Source organism: Protomyctophum parallelum (genome assembly GCF_964188405.1).
Source record: "Protomyctophum parallelum genome assembly, chromosome: 9".
Classification (NCBI taxonomy): domain Eukaryota; kingdom Metazoa; phylum Chordata; class Actinopteri; order Myctophiformes; family Myctophidae; genus Protomyctophum; species Protomyctophum parallelum.
The window spans coordinates 15,201,699-15,219,412 of NC_139706.1; the positions used below are offsets into that span (position 1 = coordinate 15,201,699).

The 17,714-nt window shown below is 42.2% G+C and overlaps 1 protein-coding gene across 3 annotated transcripts in view; it reads right to left on the reverse strand.

Moving 5' to 3' along the window:
• Positions 1-17,342, reverse strand: part of ppp1r13l (protein phosphatase 1, regulatory subunit 13 like) — a 37,151-nt gene extending 19,809 nt beyond the window's left edge. For 2 of the 3 annotated variants that reach the window (XM_083772952.1, XM_083772950.1), the window contains exons 1-3: positions 17,215-17,342; positions 3,287-3,356; positions 1,608-1,726 (exon numbers count right to left, since the gene is read on the reverse strand). In XM_083772952.1, the coding sequence (XP_083629078.1) occupies positions 1,608-1,726; positions 3,287-3,329 (162 nt within the window). In that variant the 5' untranslated portion in view covers positions 3,330-3,356; positions 17,215-17,342. Of the gene's footprint in view, positions 1-1,607; positions 1,727-3,286; positions 3,357-17,210 lie in introns of all 3 variants that reach the window. The other variant, XM_083772951.1, reaches the window with a different exon arrangement.
• Between the last annotated feature and the right edge of the window lie 372 nt (positions 17,343-17,714).

Consider the following 17,714-nt stretch of genomic DNA (forward strand, 5'->3'; position numbering starts at 1 on the left):
GGTCAGCATTAGGATGCACGCACGCACGCACGCACACACACACACACACACACACACACACACACACACACACACACACACACACACACACACACACACACACACACACACACACACACACACACACACACACACACACACACACACACACACACACAATGTTAATGTTTCCTCAGCATTGAGAGAGTAAACACAGCTTCAGCTTATTCAATGGATAGTGGTATAGGTGTACCGCAAGTATTGACCTTTTACACAGTAAACACAGGTGTTACCTTTTGTTCGTCGTTGGCTCAAGACGCTGTTACATGGAACTGAACCTTAATTAGTAGCATTGGTAACACCTGACCCTAGTACTATGATCGTATCAATATGGCTGCATATCACGTTGTTGTCAGTGTTTATGGTCTTAGATCAAGAGGACTCATTCTTGATTGTAAGTAGCTGCAGCTGTGTTTACCCTGCTTGAGACACTGCTTTGAAGGCCCACAAGCCGTTCTACATCCACACGTTGTGAGCTTGTAGAACTTGCTATTTGAACTATTCCAAAAAGTGTTTAAAAAATAATATATATATATATATATATATATATATATATAAAAAGGCTAAGAAGTTTAGGGAAAACAGGTAAGGCACTGACAGGCATAACTCCTGCCCTGCTCTTGTGAGCCATCTGAGCAGCTAAGCTCTCTGCTGGCCGAATGCAGAAATGTCATTTCCCCTCCACTGGAGACATGTAAATAAATATACTCCCTTCCCTTATGCCTCACACAGATATATATAGTATATATAGTATATATATATATATATATATATATATATATATATATATATATATATATATATATATATACTACGAGGTTGTGCAACACTGTGTCTGTGTGTCTGCGCAACTAATTATAACCAAACATTTATCTTCCGAAATGTCCTCAAGATAGAGTTCAAAGACATATATTATACACAGGTGCAATAAGGGCTACAGACAGTTTGAGTGTGTACCTGTACTACCTGATCAGCGTCGACTAAGGGCCGATTCATACTCCTATTTTAGAGCCCAATAAAAGTCGGTTCGGCTCTGTAGAGCCTACAATTTGATTTGCGGTAAAATAGGAGTATGAATCGGCCCTAATACTATGATAAAAGATGTCCGTCGACTACCTTTTTTCACTGACGAAAACTAAATGGAAACTAAATGAGAACTAATGACTAAAACTATAAGACTAAATATAGTGACAATTTCGTCAACAAATAAAAACTAGACTAAAATGTTAGCAAGGGACTAGTGGACAAGAGATCCAGTATAAGTCATTTTACACTTGGTGGCGCGACGCGTTGTGAGCTTGTAGATCTGCTATTTTCAGCGAGTGTAAAATCTGTCATTACGACGGGTGCATCAAGGCCCGCCAAAATAAATTTTTGTCGCCTAAAATCGACCGTAGATTTAGTCGACTAAAATCGTATGATATTTAGTCGACTAAAACTAGACACTAAACACTACTAAGACATTCCAGGTGACTAAAATGTGACTAAAACGAAATGAAAACTATTCAAGAGACTATAAAACTAAAAAATCTAAATGTGCTGTCAAAGTCAACACTGTGTATATATACCTGAGAGGCGGGCTGTGTGGTCGGACTGGCGGAAGCTTCCTGGAGAAGAGAGCTGAACTCCCTGGACAGCTCGTCTGCCGTGGCGAGAGAGGCGTTCAGGTCGTCGTTCATCGTCTGGACTGGAAAACGAAACAGAAAAGTGACCGGACGAAAAGGCCCAGGATGAAGTATACGGATATGGATATGGGCCTCTCCACTCTGCGTACAATTCTATCCGCTGGCTGCATGAAGTCCCAGAGCTTATGTATGGAGCTATTGCTTTAAGCAACTAGTCGACTATTCAACTAGTCGACTAGTAAATCCACTAGTTGATCTTGTTGGTACTAGTTGACTAGTTTTTTTTTTTTTTTAATACTGTTTTTATTAGGCATTTTTTGTATATGACAACTTCAGAATATCCTTGACAATGATAATGAGTTATTCAGTTATATAAAATGGAAGATAATGACAGGTAATGTAAATTCCACATACAATACATAATAAAAAATGATATATAAATGTTAAACAATGACAAATGTGAACAGACAAACAAAGCAAAGACAACAGGACAGACACTCTTGCTCTCAAACTTTCCCAACACGTTGTTGTAAATTAACTGAATTACAGACATTTCTTTTTAAATGAGAAAAAATGTAATAAAGAAAAAATACTCAGTTCCTTTTTTTTCTTTTCTTTCCAGGTACTAGTTGACTAGTTGATAAGAAAAGCCTCATGTAATATTTGGTGTTTGAACCCTGCCTGGGGTTCCTAACGCCAAATCAAATGGGTTCAGATCTGAGCAAAGTCTCCTGAGCCTGTACTTTCCCGGACGGGAGTCTCCGGACGTAAAGGCAAAAGCAAAAACAACATTGCAATATTTGGTGCACTGCCACTGACTAATAAGTAAACATTTTTAAAACTTGAGCTTTCGTTTGGATATGAGTCTTCTAGTTTGCGCGTCATTGTCTCCACCAGGCCGAAGGCATGGGGAGAGAGTAGGTTTTGCACTTCGTCCGTGTGTCCGTCCGTCTGTGTCCTTGTATGTGTGTGTGTGTGTGTGTGTGTGTGTGTGTGTGTGTGTGCGTGCGTGCGTGTAACCCGGTCGATGCCAAATTTTGCACACACACTCCCTGGATGCCAACGATGAACCTCTGCCCCAAATTCTCCAGAACGGCCTGTTATAGCGCCACCTGGAGGCCGACTTTTGAAAAACACATTTCTTGATTTTACTCCTCCAGATTCTGTCCAAAAATCCCGCAAATCGTTTCACAGTTGTATCTCTATAATCATGTGCTCAAGACAGATCTGTCCGATATTTCATATTCCATCCTAATTGGCTAACATTGGCTTTCAAAGTTTGGCCCGTTTTGAACAAAAAGCCTCAAATCACGAAGGCAGCGTGCAATTTACGTGAAATCTTTCACAGACTTTATCCTACTAGGCTGAGGAATATATCCCACCCTTTTCACATTGGCCTGTTATAGCGCCACCAACAGGTGGATTTTTTCTATCTAGTTACAGTTTGCTTTAGCTCCCAGGCTTATAGCCTGCGCCGGCAGTTCAAACACAACAGTAGGAGTTGTTTCAAACCGAGCAGCGAAGCCGAGAGACAACATAATGGTCATGGAGACAGCCAGAGAGAGATTCCTGGATTTATAGATTGTTATATTTACACACGTGAAGACAGACTTTGTACTCACACAGCATGCTGCTGCCCGAGCCGTAGCTCATCTGAGAGCTCATGGTTGGCTGGTTGTTGTGTCTGTCTCTCTGAAAAAGAGGGGAAAAAAACACATTGAGGTCATGAGGCAGTCACTTCGCACCTGTTTCCACAATGGGACACACATTATGCCCGGACAATGACGTTATTCCGGACAATGACGTTGTTCCTGATTTATTTTTTTACACATAGTTTGCAAACCAATGTCGGTGCCGAAAGTATAGCTGATCTACAAGTTCACAATGCTTCAAAGCACGACACTTTGTGAGCTTGTACACATCGGCACTTTTTCCACAACATTGGCGAGCGACTAAGTATAAAACAGGCTTTAGTTATAGGACACAGCTTATCAAATATCGTCATGTTTCCATTTCACAGTCACTCGTGAACGAACGTACACACAGAACGCTTGGTGCCAAACGTTTCACAACATTGATTGGATGCTTTGGAAGTTTCACAACATTGATTACGCCTTCAACAGCGCGGCTCAATGTCAGTGTTCTCTTCACATAAATGTATAAAAGTCATGGTTGCTCATAGACAGGGCCGAGCAGACCATTGATTCTATGACGTTCTGACATTGATTGACCAACATCTTTATTGAAAAAAGGAAAATAATAAAAGAAGCAGCTTGGACTCCTCATGCATAGAAGGAAGCATGGGGTCAGTCCCCGTCCCCCCCCAAAAAAAAATGGGTTGCAAAATCGTGGGATAAAAAAAAAGAAAAGGAAAATAGAATCAATAATCAATACATAAATACAAAAAAACATAGTACATAAATAGTTTAAATGTCAATAAAAAATAATTATAAACAAATGATGAAGTGTAGTCTTTATATCCCTGCCTCCTTCCCTCCCTCCTTCCCTCTCTCACTGCATGTATTTTGCATGAGGAGGAGGAGGAGGGCCTTTGTGTATAAACAAGTCACACCATATCTTCATATACTCCTCCCACCAATAACCTTTAATTGGTGGCCTACATATCACACCACTAAATGACACCACAGCCCCATTTCATGACACCAACTGACGAACTTCTCTCTCTCTCGTCACTTCTTCAACGTTATTAGGAGGTTCCAGGAGGATTTGTCTCTCTCTCTCTCCTCTTGCTGACTCACAACCAAAAGGACCTATGAAGCCAGGTGTTCTGGTCCGACTGCGGAACCCGGAACACCTGGCTTCTTAGATCATTTTGCTACTAGACAGTCATAATGGATGACACATCCCTGGCCAATTCACCTATAGCTCAGACCTATAGGCCTCTCCCACTTTTAGACACTCCCACTTGGACACTTTCCCAAGTGCCATCACTGCCATGCAGGCTTATTCGTTCCAATGTAAATATCATGGATTATGAATTGTAAATGCTGGTTCATTTTTGGAACCAGACCTCCAATTTCTTCTTTAAAACAATGTTTTATCATATTAATAGGAAAACTATTGATGGCGAGGTTTGTCTAACCCATGTTATGCTTAGCTGTGATTGGACCATAGCAGTGTGGGGAGGGGCTTAGCTATAGGTCAATTTCCTACGAACGGCAGATACGGCAGAGACGGACGGACAGAAACAATGAAACATGGAGAAAGACAGACATGCAGACTAGCTACACAGTATAGACATGGAGTCAGACAGACAAACAGGTGCATTCACACACCTGGACAGATGAGAGGGTACACTAATACCACACACACACACACACACACACACACACACACACATGCGCGCACACACCACTATAGTTTGGTAATATGATAGCTAGGCTACATAAGTGCTGTGTATGTAATTAACATTATCATTTGTTGTCCACGGAAGAAACCACCAAAGTGCATTTTTCAATCAATGCTATTGAACACCCTTTACATCTTGTGTTGGTTAAAAAAGATCACACCCGTGTGAAGTGAGGGGCGCTCTTATCATTGTACATCATCGATTATGTGATTGGTTAGCCGCTTTGCTCGTCTACATATACATTGACGAGCAAATGGTTGACATTTTCCACAATCCCAAGCCTATGTTTGTGTTTACACAAGCCTATGTTTGTGTTTACACAAGCCTATGTTTGTGTTTACACAAGCCTATGTTTGTGTTTACACAAGCCTATGTTTGTGTTTACAAAAGCCTATGTTTGTGTTCACACAAGCCTATGTTTGTATTTACACAAGCCTATGTTTGTGTAAACACAAAGCCGGAAAGCTGGGCATAGGAGGGGATATAAATAATTCAACCAATGGAAAGTATTAAGAAAGTGCTTCAACAAAAACCTGGATGTTTTTTGTTTTTTTTTGTTTTGGAGTTACATTGATGGGAGTTGCACTCAGCATTTTTTGAATGGTTTCTGCCTTAAAGAATAAACATAGAAGAAGCTATAGTCAAGTCATAGTCTATTCATTTAAAGCATGTTTTAAAAACAACTATCGACCACATAACAATGACAAGTGACAATGTACTTGAGTAAAAGTACAAAAGTATCGGCAGCAAAATGTACTTAAAGTACTAAAAGTAAAAGTACTCATTGTGCGGAATGTGCCATTTCACAAGTTCAAGATGTGTACATGTCTATTACATATTTTATTTTCAAATGGCCGAAATGTATAAGTGGTTAATGTAGGTTTTCTAATCAAAATGTAAATCTCCAAAGTAACTAGTAACTAAATTGTTCAAATAATTGTAGTGGAGTAAAAGTAAGATTTTGGCTCCGAGATGTAGTGGAGTAGAAGTGAAAGTATTGGAAATTGGAAACAAAGTACAAATACTTCAAAGTATTACTTAAGTACAGTACTTAGTTACTTTCCACCACTGCGATATATAGGACAAGAACTCAGTCACACTGTCAGTCCGTTTGTGGCAGCGGTGGCCGAACGGTTTGTGGAGCAGTCTTGATATCGGAAGGTCGCTAGTACGTATCCCCGGACCGGCACGTTAAAATGACCACCGCTGAAGTGCCCTTGGACAAGGCATTGAACCCCTACCATGAAATGTTCTATGAGCAGGACCTGGCTGTAAACAAGTTCTTGAGCTTAGTCCAGTTACCCTGGGTAAACATAGTACCTTTCCTTTCCTTTCACAACAGGAGGGAGTAGCGGCGAAGAGATGGTAAAGTGAAGTGCAAAAATACTGTATCGCTTTCGAAGTGTATTATTAAATGAAAACAAAGATGACAAGATGAATCAGGGTGTTAAACGCTAAGAATTCAGGCCTTACGGGGGAATATCTCTGGAGGGAGGAAACATTCCAGAGCATGAACCGACAATGCAGACACAGCATCTGCACATTGTGTTCTGCATTTTACTGGTTGGAAACAGCCAGAAATAAGTACTTCTTATATGAATTAAATGAGCTTAATAATCCATTTTCAACAATAACAATATACAATGTTATTACTTATTGATAAAGGTTAAATAAGCTCTATCATTCTACTTTGTGTAGCCAATCAGTTCATTGTTAACCCATTCTGGGCGAGAACCCCTTTTGGTGTTTTTTAAAGCATTCTGTTCTACTTTTGCTATTGAAAAATAGCAGATCTACAAGCTCGTAGCGCGGCACCGAGTGCCGCGCTACGAGCTTGTAGGTCTGCTATTTTAGAAAAATCGTGAAAATGTGCCTCAAATCCTTGAATATATTCTTTTTTTTTTTGCGGCTTACGCCTTTTATTGATTTTTGAAGGGACAGACAGTAGGCTGACAGGAAACGGGAGAGAGATGGGGGGATGACATACAGTAAAGGCCGTGTCGGGCTCGGGAGTCGAACCCGCGGCACACTGCGACTGGATTACCAGTCAGGTGCCCAGACCGTTACGCCACGGCCTGGGCCCTTGAATATATTCTTTCAGAACGTTTTTAACTCTAGAAGACTTTTTTTTTTTAATTTCGATATAAATGCATATGGTTAACGAGTAAACAGATTCAACCTCAAGTTCAACCAAGCTTCATCAATAACTCAGTGATTCCACGCCTTTCAAAATCCTGAAAGACAGGTGCAAGAAAGTGTCTGTAAACAACATTAGTCTACTAGCTCTCTGCCATATTATAGCATACTGTATCTATATATACTTGGGCTGCACAATATTGTATCCAGAATTCCATTCCAGATCGACATTCGCAATGTGCACACGTGCAATAGATTAGTGACACAAATTATTATGCAAAGCATAATTGGGCCAGTCAGTCACACTGCACTAAGAACAGTTTTACTTCTTGATAGAACATTTAAAGAAAACTGCCATGGTTTTCAATCATTAATCTGGAAGAAAAACAGTACAGTTGAGTTCATCTGATATGACTTATATGATTAATGGCTTCGTGGACATTCTGCCAGAGCATTGAACCCTAATCCGTGATTGATGATACATTCTTTCCAAATGGAGTTTTAACGAGGCCTATACATATCACAAGGCTGTTGAAATTATATTATTTTTGAGTGGTGCAACCACTCCAAGGAACAGCAATGTCCGTGTTCACCTATGTGTTGGTTCACCTATGTATGTGACGTCAATGAGCACCAGTACCAGTAGGGGCGCTGTTGTGCCAGAAACAGAGAGAGACTGTTGCCTGCTAATGAGAGAGAGAGAGAGAGAGAGAGAGAGAGAGAGAGAGAGAGAAAGAGAGAGAGAGAGAGAGAGAGAGAGAGAGAGAGAGAGGAGGGAGGAGAGAGAGGGGAGTTGCAACACTCAGTTCACACAGGTGTGATTTTTATATTGGAACGCACATATCGCAATTCTTTTTCTTTTTTGACGTTCAGCCCCTACTGCAGTACGTGGCATCACAAAAACGTAGTTTTGCATCAGCGCTTATCAATGGTGCCCATATTGTGCCATCTAATCAATGCAGACGTTTTCCAACTTTTTGCTCCAAAGGTTTAAACTTTAAGGGAAAATATTAAAATTTTAGGCATTAAGCAGACACTCTTATCCAGATCCAGTACCGAGGTCGGCGTGAGTGACATGAACCCTAGTCAAACCAACAACAGGAAACATAATGATTGGGTAATTAGAATTCTAAGAAAAAAAGGCCTACAAAATAACTAGGACAGCAGACAGAAGGAAGACAGATACTTACAGGCATCTAAACAACACAGCCTATACTAGTATCTACAAAACATACTGACATTCACTCTTTATTATTACTTACCCTGTCATGTCATGTATTGCTGTGTTGTTGACAGGCAGGTTAATATTAGTCGTGTTTACAGAGGAAACGATGTATCAAGTGTAAAAGGTCATCAAAGGGTCGTCATAACGCCGTCCAGGCCCAGCAAGCACTCAGACAACAGTGTGTGTGTGTGTGTGTGTGTGTGTGTGTGTGTGTGTGTGTGTGTGTACACACACACACTCACATTCCACACCACACCTCCCTGTGAGGCACTCCAGCAGAACCGGGAACTGAAGCTTATCTCTGTTTGCCGAGACAAGAAGCATGCAGGGTTTAAACATGACTCACACCCGTCAGGGCGATCAACCTCCTCGCTCGCTCAATCACTAGACACTCTCCCTCTCTCTCTCTCTCTCTCTCTCTCTCTCTCTCTCAACCTCTTCGCTCACTCAATCACCACTAGACACTCTCCCTCTCTCTCTCTCTTCCTGTTTTCTGCTCCAAAATTCACTTGACCCCCAGTGGCACTGTTTTTCTAGCAAATCTAAGCTAGCAAATGTAAGACGATCTCTTCAAAATAAGAGTACCCTCTAGAGTATTGAAAGAATATATAAAAATTCACATTAAAACTATAAATTAAGCATTTAAACGATGCTACACATTATGTAAAAATGTAAAAATAAGTAATGTTTCTGTGTAACTAAAAAGTTATCTAAATGGATAAATGCTATTCACTGGAGTGCATGGACTTTATGAAGTGGACGCTGGAGACCTTCTCTACAACACCACACCGTCCGCTAAGCAGCAGAGGTGTAAAAAAAAAAAGAAATTGGCACCAGGTCAGAGGTCAAAGAATGTCACATTTCCAGACTAAAGTGGACTAAAGTGGACACTGGACAAAAATCCCTTCTATGTTTCGACTAGTGTGACATACGCACATGTCCGGGGAGACCTCCTGTACAAGTCCACTGCACCCAGCCTTCTGTTTTCTTTGCATTCCGTCCCGCTTCACTTTCCCTTCACGTGGTTTTTCAAGGACTCTTTCTATGTTTACTCGCTCAGTGTACACAGTAAGAATTGTGTGTACAAATGGAACCATGCAGCTATAGGCCCCATCTGCGCACTCTCCGAGTGAAATTAACGCTGTGGATATTTTGCCGTGTATCATAATAGTGTCAGGTTACTGCCTATGAAAAGACTTTCAATGAATTCCCCAAAGTGATAGTCATAGTCTTTCTTGAAATGTACCAGGAAAAGACAGTAACATTACTTACAAACAGTAGCCCACATATCACTGGATGCTCTGAGGATGCGGCTCTTAGCTTATTTTTCTCCTTTGTTTTTCTTTAGTTGTGTGTGATATGAGTCAATATCTTTTGGAACATATCACCGGAGGCATAAACATAATTATTACTTGATACCATACCAACTGTGGTTGATATGGAAACTCAAAGAACATACGAACATCAAATGGCATCGTTTTTGCAATGCAATGCTTTGGAAACAAGTTCACATAGATAAAAAGAGAGACCTTTTGTATCGTGACTGTGGGAAGTAAAGGGAGATTAAAGAAGACAATAATGATTAGGCTCAGCAGAATCCTAGGGTGTGTCTCTGCATGTGACCTGAAGTTGCTGCACCGCCCTGCTTCCCCTCTCCAGGCTTTTATGTTCCTAAGCAATGACTACTCATTACATGTCAGGCCCATTCTCTGGTTTTCTGTTCAACTCTGACTTTCCTGGCAAGGACGCATCCTTTTAATTTCCTGCCCCTCCTCTTTTAGTAGCAAATGCTCCTTCATATCCTCTCTCTCTCTCTCTGTTTCTCTCTCTCTCTCTCACACACACACACACACACACACACACACACACACACACACACACACACACACACACACACACGCACACACACACACACACACACACACACACTGAGCTGGGACTTTAGGATAAGAATCATACAGACAACAGAACAGCACAGTTTGGCCTTCAGTGACAGGCAGCTTATAGCCCTGTTTTCCCTCACCGGGGCTAATGTTTGCTTGTTTGTTTGCTTATTATGCTGTCTGCTAATGGCTGTTTATATTGCATTGTTTGTCGAGTCGAGTCAAGTCGAGTTTAGTAGTTACCTCTATAGCTAACACTTTACAACATCCCACAGGTGACATTTAAAAAAAAGTCACACCTGTGTGAAGTGAGGGGTGCTCTTAACATCGAACATCAGTGATGTGAATAGGTTTTCAATGTAATGCGTCCCGGGACCCAGGGGTGGTCTTTTAGATGGTTCAGGTTCAGGTTCAGGTTCAGGTTTATTTGTCATATGTATAGATAAAGAGTATACAATGAAATGTATTTTGCTCAGAGCACTCTCAGTCTTACATACACAGGACATAAACAACATCTATAGTGCAAGAAAAAGACAAGTGAAGTGCACTTCACCCAGCCTCCCAGGGACATTTTATGAGTCCTACTTCTAGGGTTAGATGTCAGAGTACAATACTGAGTACAGTATTGCATCTCGGGACCCCCGGAGGGTAGACATATGACTGTGTTCTTTTTCTCAATTTAGTGAGGGATGCAGGATGCAGGCTATTTGCATCACATCATCTCATGAATGCCATTGACAATGAATGGCCGGTTTTGAGTGTAAACACAAACAGTCTTCAATGTTTGTGTTTACACTCAAAACTGGCCATTCATTGTCAATGGCATTCAACGTTTGTGCTGGGACAAACGCTCAAAGTTGGTTTACTACTAGCCTGACGACACACAGTCTGAATTTTCGTTTCACTTCGCCAGGACATATCTTTTTTTAATGGTAGCGATTCAGGGCTGGAGCCAGGCTAGGTTAGCACCGCTCAAAAAGCAATATATCGATAGCCAGCGATTCCTAGCAGTGTAACATGGTTTTGGATCATTCGGAAAATATCCAATGCTTCAAAGACTGCAGAATCACATCGCAGTCCATTGTCAGCCAAAGTAAACATTTGGTTTCATGTGAAACATTAGCCTGCCACTAGCACATCAGATCACCAGACAGTATGGCCTTGTGGTTAGAGTGAAACGAAACTGGGAGGTCGGGTGTTCAATCCCTGGCCGGGTCAACCCCCGACCGGGTCATATACCAAAGACTGTAAAAATGGGACCCAATGACTCCCTGCTTGGCACTCAGCATCAAGGCTTGGCTTGGATTGGGGGGGGGGGGGTCAAATACATCTACGATTCCCGAGCGCGCCACGGCTGCAGATCACCGCTCCAAAAGATGGGTCAAATGCGGGCAAACAATTAAATGTCACTGTGGTAACGTGTGTGCCAAATCGTACGACTTTGACTATGACATGGGCTTGAAATTGTCTCGAATAATATATACAATTTTTACATAGCGCTTTTCAGGCAGGGGCGTCAGTCTTTTGAGAACAAAACGCCTGCGGTCTCCAAACTGTGAGGTTCCCAGTTGGATCCCTGTGGGCTCCCCCAGAGTTAGTGTCGAAGTGTCCTGGCAGCGTTAAGGCAGCGGTGGCCGAACGGTTTGCAGAGCGGTCTGCTAGTTCGTATCCCCGGACCGGCACGTTAAAATTAACACCGCTGAAGTGCCCAAGAGATAGAAATGCCATTAAATGGGGGTCCGCATGTCAAACTGGGGGTCCTTGAAATTAAAGTTAAACAGGTTGGACAAGGCATTGAACCTCTACCATGAAATGTTCTATGAGCAGGGCCTGGCTGTAAACAAGTTCTTGAGCTTAGTCCAGTTACCCTGGGTAAACATAGTACCTTTCCTTTCCTTGACCAAGACACTGAACCCCTATTTGCTCCCGATGTGAAGGTTGGTGCCTCGCATGGTCTCCTCCTCCTCTGCTATCGGTGTATGAATGAATGAGTGTGAATGTAACGCTTTTGGATGAAATCGCTATATATATATATATATATAAATGCACCATTTAATTATTTATTTTCTTACTCAAGCACTCAAAACTCGCTGAAGGCAGACACAAGACAGACAGCAGCTTGAAACAGAAGGTTTACTGTATTAAGCCACACAATGCCTGTAAATGGCAGCTGGCAGGCTCTGTGCATACTGAAGTGACATATCAGGTATCCATGGCGCTAGCTGCGCTCCAGGGAAAACAATAATAAATCAGTTGTTTCTTCTGTCTGTGCCTGTCTGTCTTTCAGTGTTCTAGAAAGTGCTCAGGGCACATCGGTTTAGATGCCAATTCGTTCCATCATTCAGTTATACCACAAAAGATTCCAGGGCCTGTGGCTCTGCAGTCTAGCGCTTGCATCTGAATGTAGTAATGAACGTGAGATCAGATTCAGAACCCCACGATATAAAAATGAAAACAATATTCTCTAAGTTTCTCTTTGTCCATGGCCCTGTCCTGTCCTGTCCTGTCACACATTTCATAGCCTCGGAGACCAGACCACGTGCATTACACAAATGCTTTCTGGATAGTGACAATGTGTCCCTTTGCAAAAAAATACTTTCTGTATTTGTGAATGGTTTATAAACACAGTATGAATGTAACACGTTTTAAAAAGCTGGAGGAGCTGAGGTGACTTTTCGGTTCTGGGAAATTATTTTACTAATTTTAGACAAAATCTTTAATGGACAAAACCAGACAAGCCTGTCCTTAACTGTACAGCTGGATATTTCCAGATTTCTTTCCTATGTTTTCCTAGTTGAGCTATAGTTATTAAAGGACTTATGTGGGGGAATTCCATATTCATCGGGTTTCTCAGACAGAAAGAGAGCTTTACCAATACTGAGTTTGGGCAGTTTGCCTTAAAGGTCTGCTGACATGGTGAGGTGTGTGGGTTGAATTTTAGAGCCGGGCTGTGTTTTCCCAGACGTTCTACTACTAATTAAGGTCTCTGAATAGAAGGGAACACATAGACAATATTCTGGAGGCCCTGAGCTTGCTCAAATAATGTCACAGATGTTATCACTGAATAAATATTGCAGGACCAAATATGCAGTATATGAACACACGTTGTGTGTCGCTTCCCTTCCTATTAAAATGTCTCAAACAATCCTCGAATAACGAAATCATTAACAATAGAACAGCAGACCATTCAGACAGTCATGATCATCGTAACCTTTAATTCATTTCAACTCGGAGTACGGTTGCCATCATGGCTCGGCAAGGCTTACTTACTTACTTACAGTTGAGGGGCCAAGATATAGAACAAAATCACACTTGTATGAAGTGAGGGGCGCCTTTGGGGGGCACCCACTACTTCATGCAAAATCACACTTGTATGAAGTGAGGGGCTCCTTTGGTGGGCACCCACTACTTCATGCAAAATCACACTTGTATGAAGTGAGGGGTGCAGCGAGGGCAGTATTTACATCAGCCAGGTGACGTTTTACATTCACTGCCCTAAACAAACAGTAAAGTCCATAGACTTGGTTGCCACATGATGTCTTTTCATTGGCTAGCGCCCCTCGACAATGAGGGGCAAACCACAGGAATAAACATTGATACAGCAATATTAAAATACAGACAACTAATCATTCTGCTCATGTTAGTCTCTCATTGTAGGTTATAACTATATATATATATAACACATTTTGTGCCGAGATTTGGTGTTGAGGGAAAAAAAGGAGAGGGCCCAGTACAGACCCCTGAACCTGAGGGACCATATGGTCAGTTAGGGTTTGAGTGGTTTTCAATTAAATTAAATTAAAAAAGCAAATCCATTCACTATGATTATTGTCTGTGCTAAACAAAATGCATCACATAAAACAACTCTGTATAGGCTACAGATTTTCTCTCGCAAGGCCAGAGATTATAATAACCATTATTGTCTGGGGGAAAGAAGTACAGTACAATTCCAGCAACTACAGACCAAAACAACATTACGACAGTGGCAATAACAGACTAATCACATAACACTGAGCAATTATAGCTTATTACACACAGTTGTGTGCTCAGGACAGGATGCTGCTGTAGTGCTGTTTGACTGTGTGGCATCTAGCACAATTATCTTCCTCACCTCCAAAAGTCACACTGCTGTTGTTCCCACCAGGAATCTCTCGGTGACACACAACATTAATACACATGCCGAACTTGCAACAAAGAATTATGAGTATGACACCAGCCTATAGATGAGAGTTATGAGTATGACACCAGCCTCTAGATGTGTATGTGGTTGATACATGCCGTTTCAACAAAGAGTTATTATGACACCAGCCTCTAGATGTTATGTGGTTGCTACACCAGTGGTTCCCAAAGTGGGGTCCGGGGGACCCTTAGGGGTCCTTGAGGGAGTTCCAGGCGGTCCCCAGCTAGATAATAGTCTGGAACCAAATGGACCCTCATGGGTCTGTAACTCTGAGAGTGTACAAATGCAGGGTCCATTTGGATCAATTTTGTACACTCTGAGTTAAATTAACATTGATTTTGTAATATAAATTGGGGGTCCTTGAAATTAAAGTTAAACAGGTTGAGAATCACTGCTAGAGCCGTAAAAGTCTTCTCTTATGGGGGGGTCCTTGGCATATCTTTTCAAATTGGGGTCCGCGGGCTAAAACATGTCAATTTGGGGGTCCTTGACATGCATGAAAACCTTTGGGTACCACTGATATACACCAAGGACTCCCCAATGCAGCTAGGGCTAGAACGTGGACTGTCCCCCGCGATGTGCCATCCTCATGGCATCAGGCACCAACAAATCAGTCAGCCTATAGTATGGAAGGGACAAGGACCGACAGATATAGATATAGATTTCTCCAAATATGGCCATATCTGTTGGATCAGTGAGGGCTGCAACGTGTCCCGATTTCATAACATGTTCAACTCGATCGACTCCGAACCTCTAGTATAGTTAAAATGGAAGAGAACAAACCCTTTTAGTTTAAGCCCTGCAGCCGATTGGGCTGTTCAGATGACCACGACAACTACTTTGACACATATAATATGGGCAGGTCAAGTCAGGTCAGCCTGAACTATGGTGACCTTCTAATCACCAGACGGCCTAGAGAAAACAATGGCATTGTGTAACACACTGTGTGTGTGTGTGTGTGTGTGTGTGTGTGTGTGTGTGTGTGTGTGTGTGTGTGTGTGTGTGTGTGTGTGTGTGTGTGTGTGTGTGTGTGTGTGTGTTTAAGTATCATGGATGTCTGTCACAAGTTTACAGGTGTAAAAGAGTGGGTGTTGTGAATGTGGATGAATCTGTTTGTGCCAGAGACAGACAGACGCGTCATCAGTGCCCATACCCGAAGGCGGGGTTGGCAAAAGGGCCTTTCTGTGTGGAGTTGCATGTTCTCCCCGTGTCCCCTAGGGTAGGTACCCTCACAAAAACATGCAGTAATCTTGGTCTCTAAACTGCCTCCCCCTGGCCAGCCGGGGCGCCTGATGGAGGGGAAAGGAACTGGTTGGAATAACGTGTTCCTTCCACGCGCTACGTCCAACCAGGGAAACTCCCCCCTGTCCGGTGTAAAGGAGCAACTTGGACACTCAAGCATGAAGGAAGCATGAGTTAAGTCCGTTGCTCTCCCCAGGTTGGCGGAGGGTGTGTAGAGCCCAGGATCACATTAGATGATTGACACAGGGGTGAAAAATGGGTTACAAAATCGTGGGATAAATAATATATATATATAAATAAATAAAAAGACAGACAGACAGACAGACAGACAGACAGACAGACAGACAGACAGACAGACAGACAGACAGACAGACAGACAGACAGACAGACAGACAGACAGACAGACAGACAGACAGACAGACAGACAGACAGACAGACAGACAGACAGATCAGAAACTATAGGGGAAAGTCATATTCCAGGAGTGGTTGAGATAGTGACAAATGCCAGACTGCAGGTTTTAACACAGCTCACAATGCTGCCCAGCTGGTTTTGAGAGACAGTCAGACTGCTGCTTCACACATGCCATGATTGCCATCCAAAGCTAATTATTACAAAGGTTATGGTATTCTGTTCCCTTGCCATCAGCATAGTAAAACTTAATTGACATACTGACACATTCACACATGTACAGCCCATGTTTCTTGCTATACTACAGTCTTGATGATTTCTTATATGCTACTGTACATCTTTAAATGTCTGTCTTGATTAATTTAATACATAGGACTGCAATGGAAACAAGCCCTTGGGGCTTTTTGTGTTATCCTTTCAGCACCATTGTAAAACTGTACTATTTGCAATCTGTTAAGTAATCAATCAATCAATCAATCAATCAATCAAACCACTTATGGTCATTCTGCAATGAAAAAGACAAATTCCACTTTATAGTATTATATAAGTTGTGGGTTGAGATTGAGGTTTGTGACAGTTTGAGGTCAAGTTTGCACATCATCAACGTCCTGCCAGTAAAAAAAGCTCCATCACTGGTTCAGTGCAGAGAAGAAAGAAACATCTGATCTCCATTAAGCTTAGTTTGTTTGAGAGTTATGGTCTGAATAAGCTCCTCCTCACATTCAACCCCTCTCTCTCTCTCTCTCTCCTCACACAAGACACAATATTGAACTTCGAAAACCAGACATTTCCAGATATAAAATAGCAATCGTGCAATTTCTCACATTCTTTCTTTGAAACGAAAAGTCACGTGGGAGAGAATGAATCCTCTGTCTGTCACATGAATGCCATGAAAGGAAAGGAAAGGAACAATAGCGTTAATAGCAATGGTCCATCTATAACTTTATTTCAATACATTACATTATCCCACGCAGCGAGCGCCGACTCCGCCGAGCGGTACCGCTAAATGCGTGCGTTGGTGAAAGAAAGTAATGGATCATAATTGCGTTATTGATTATCAGGCAGGCTATTGCGCGATCTTGAGAGACAAATCATCCTTACCTACCTTTATAAGAGAGACCGATCTTCCACTTGAAGGCAGAAGGAAATCCAACCGTGCTTAAAAAGTCCTTCCCAGAAGTCGCAGAAGTTATTCCGTCTCTCTCCCTCTCTCTCTCTCTCTCTCTCTCTCTCGTGTGTCTCTCTCTGTAGTATGTTTATGTCTGTGCACACTGTGTGTGTGTGTGTGTGTGTGTGTGTGTGCGTGTTTGTATGCACGCGCGCGTATTTGTGTGAGTGTGTTCGCGCGTGCGTGTTTGTGTGTGCGTGTGTGTGTGTGTGCATGTGTGTGTGTGGGTGTTGGAGGGGGGGGGGGCGATCCAGACATTTTGTCATAGCTGCGTATTGACTAAAGTTATTTTGGAATATAAGGTCCAACCCACCGCTGGCTGCCCGGCTCCGCTCTGCTCGTAACCATGGTAACCATATTAGGCTATAATGTAACCCGATACAGGTGTTTCTGCAACATTATGGCTCGGCCAGACAGTCTCTCACACGGATAAGTAA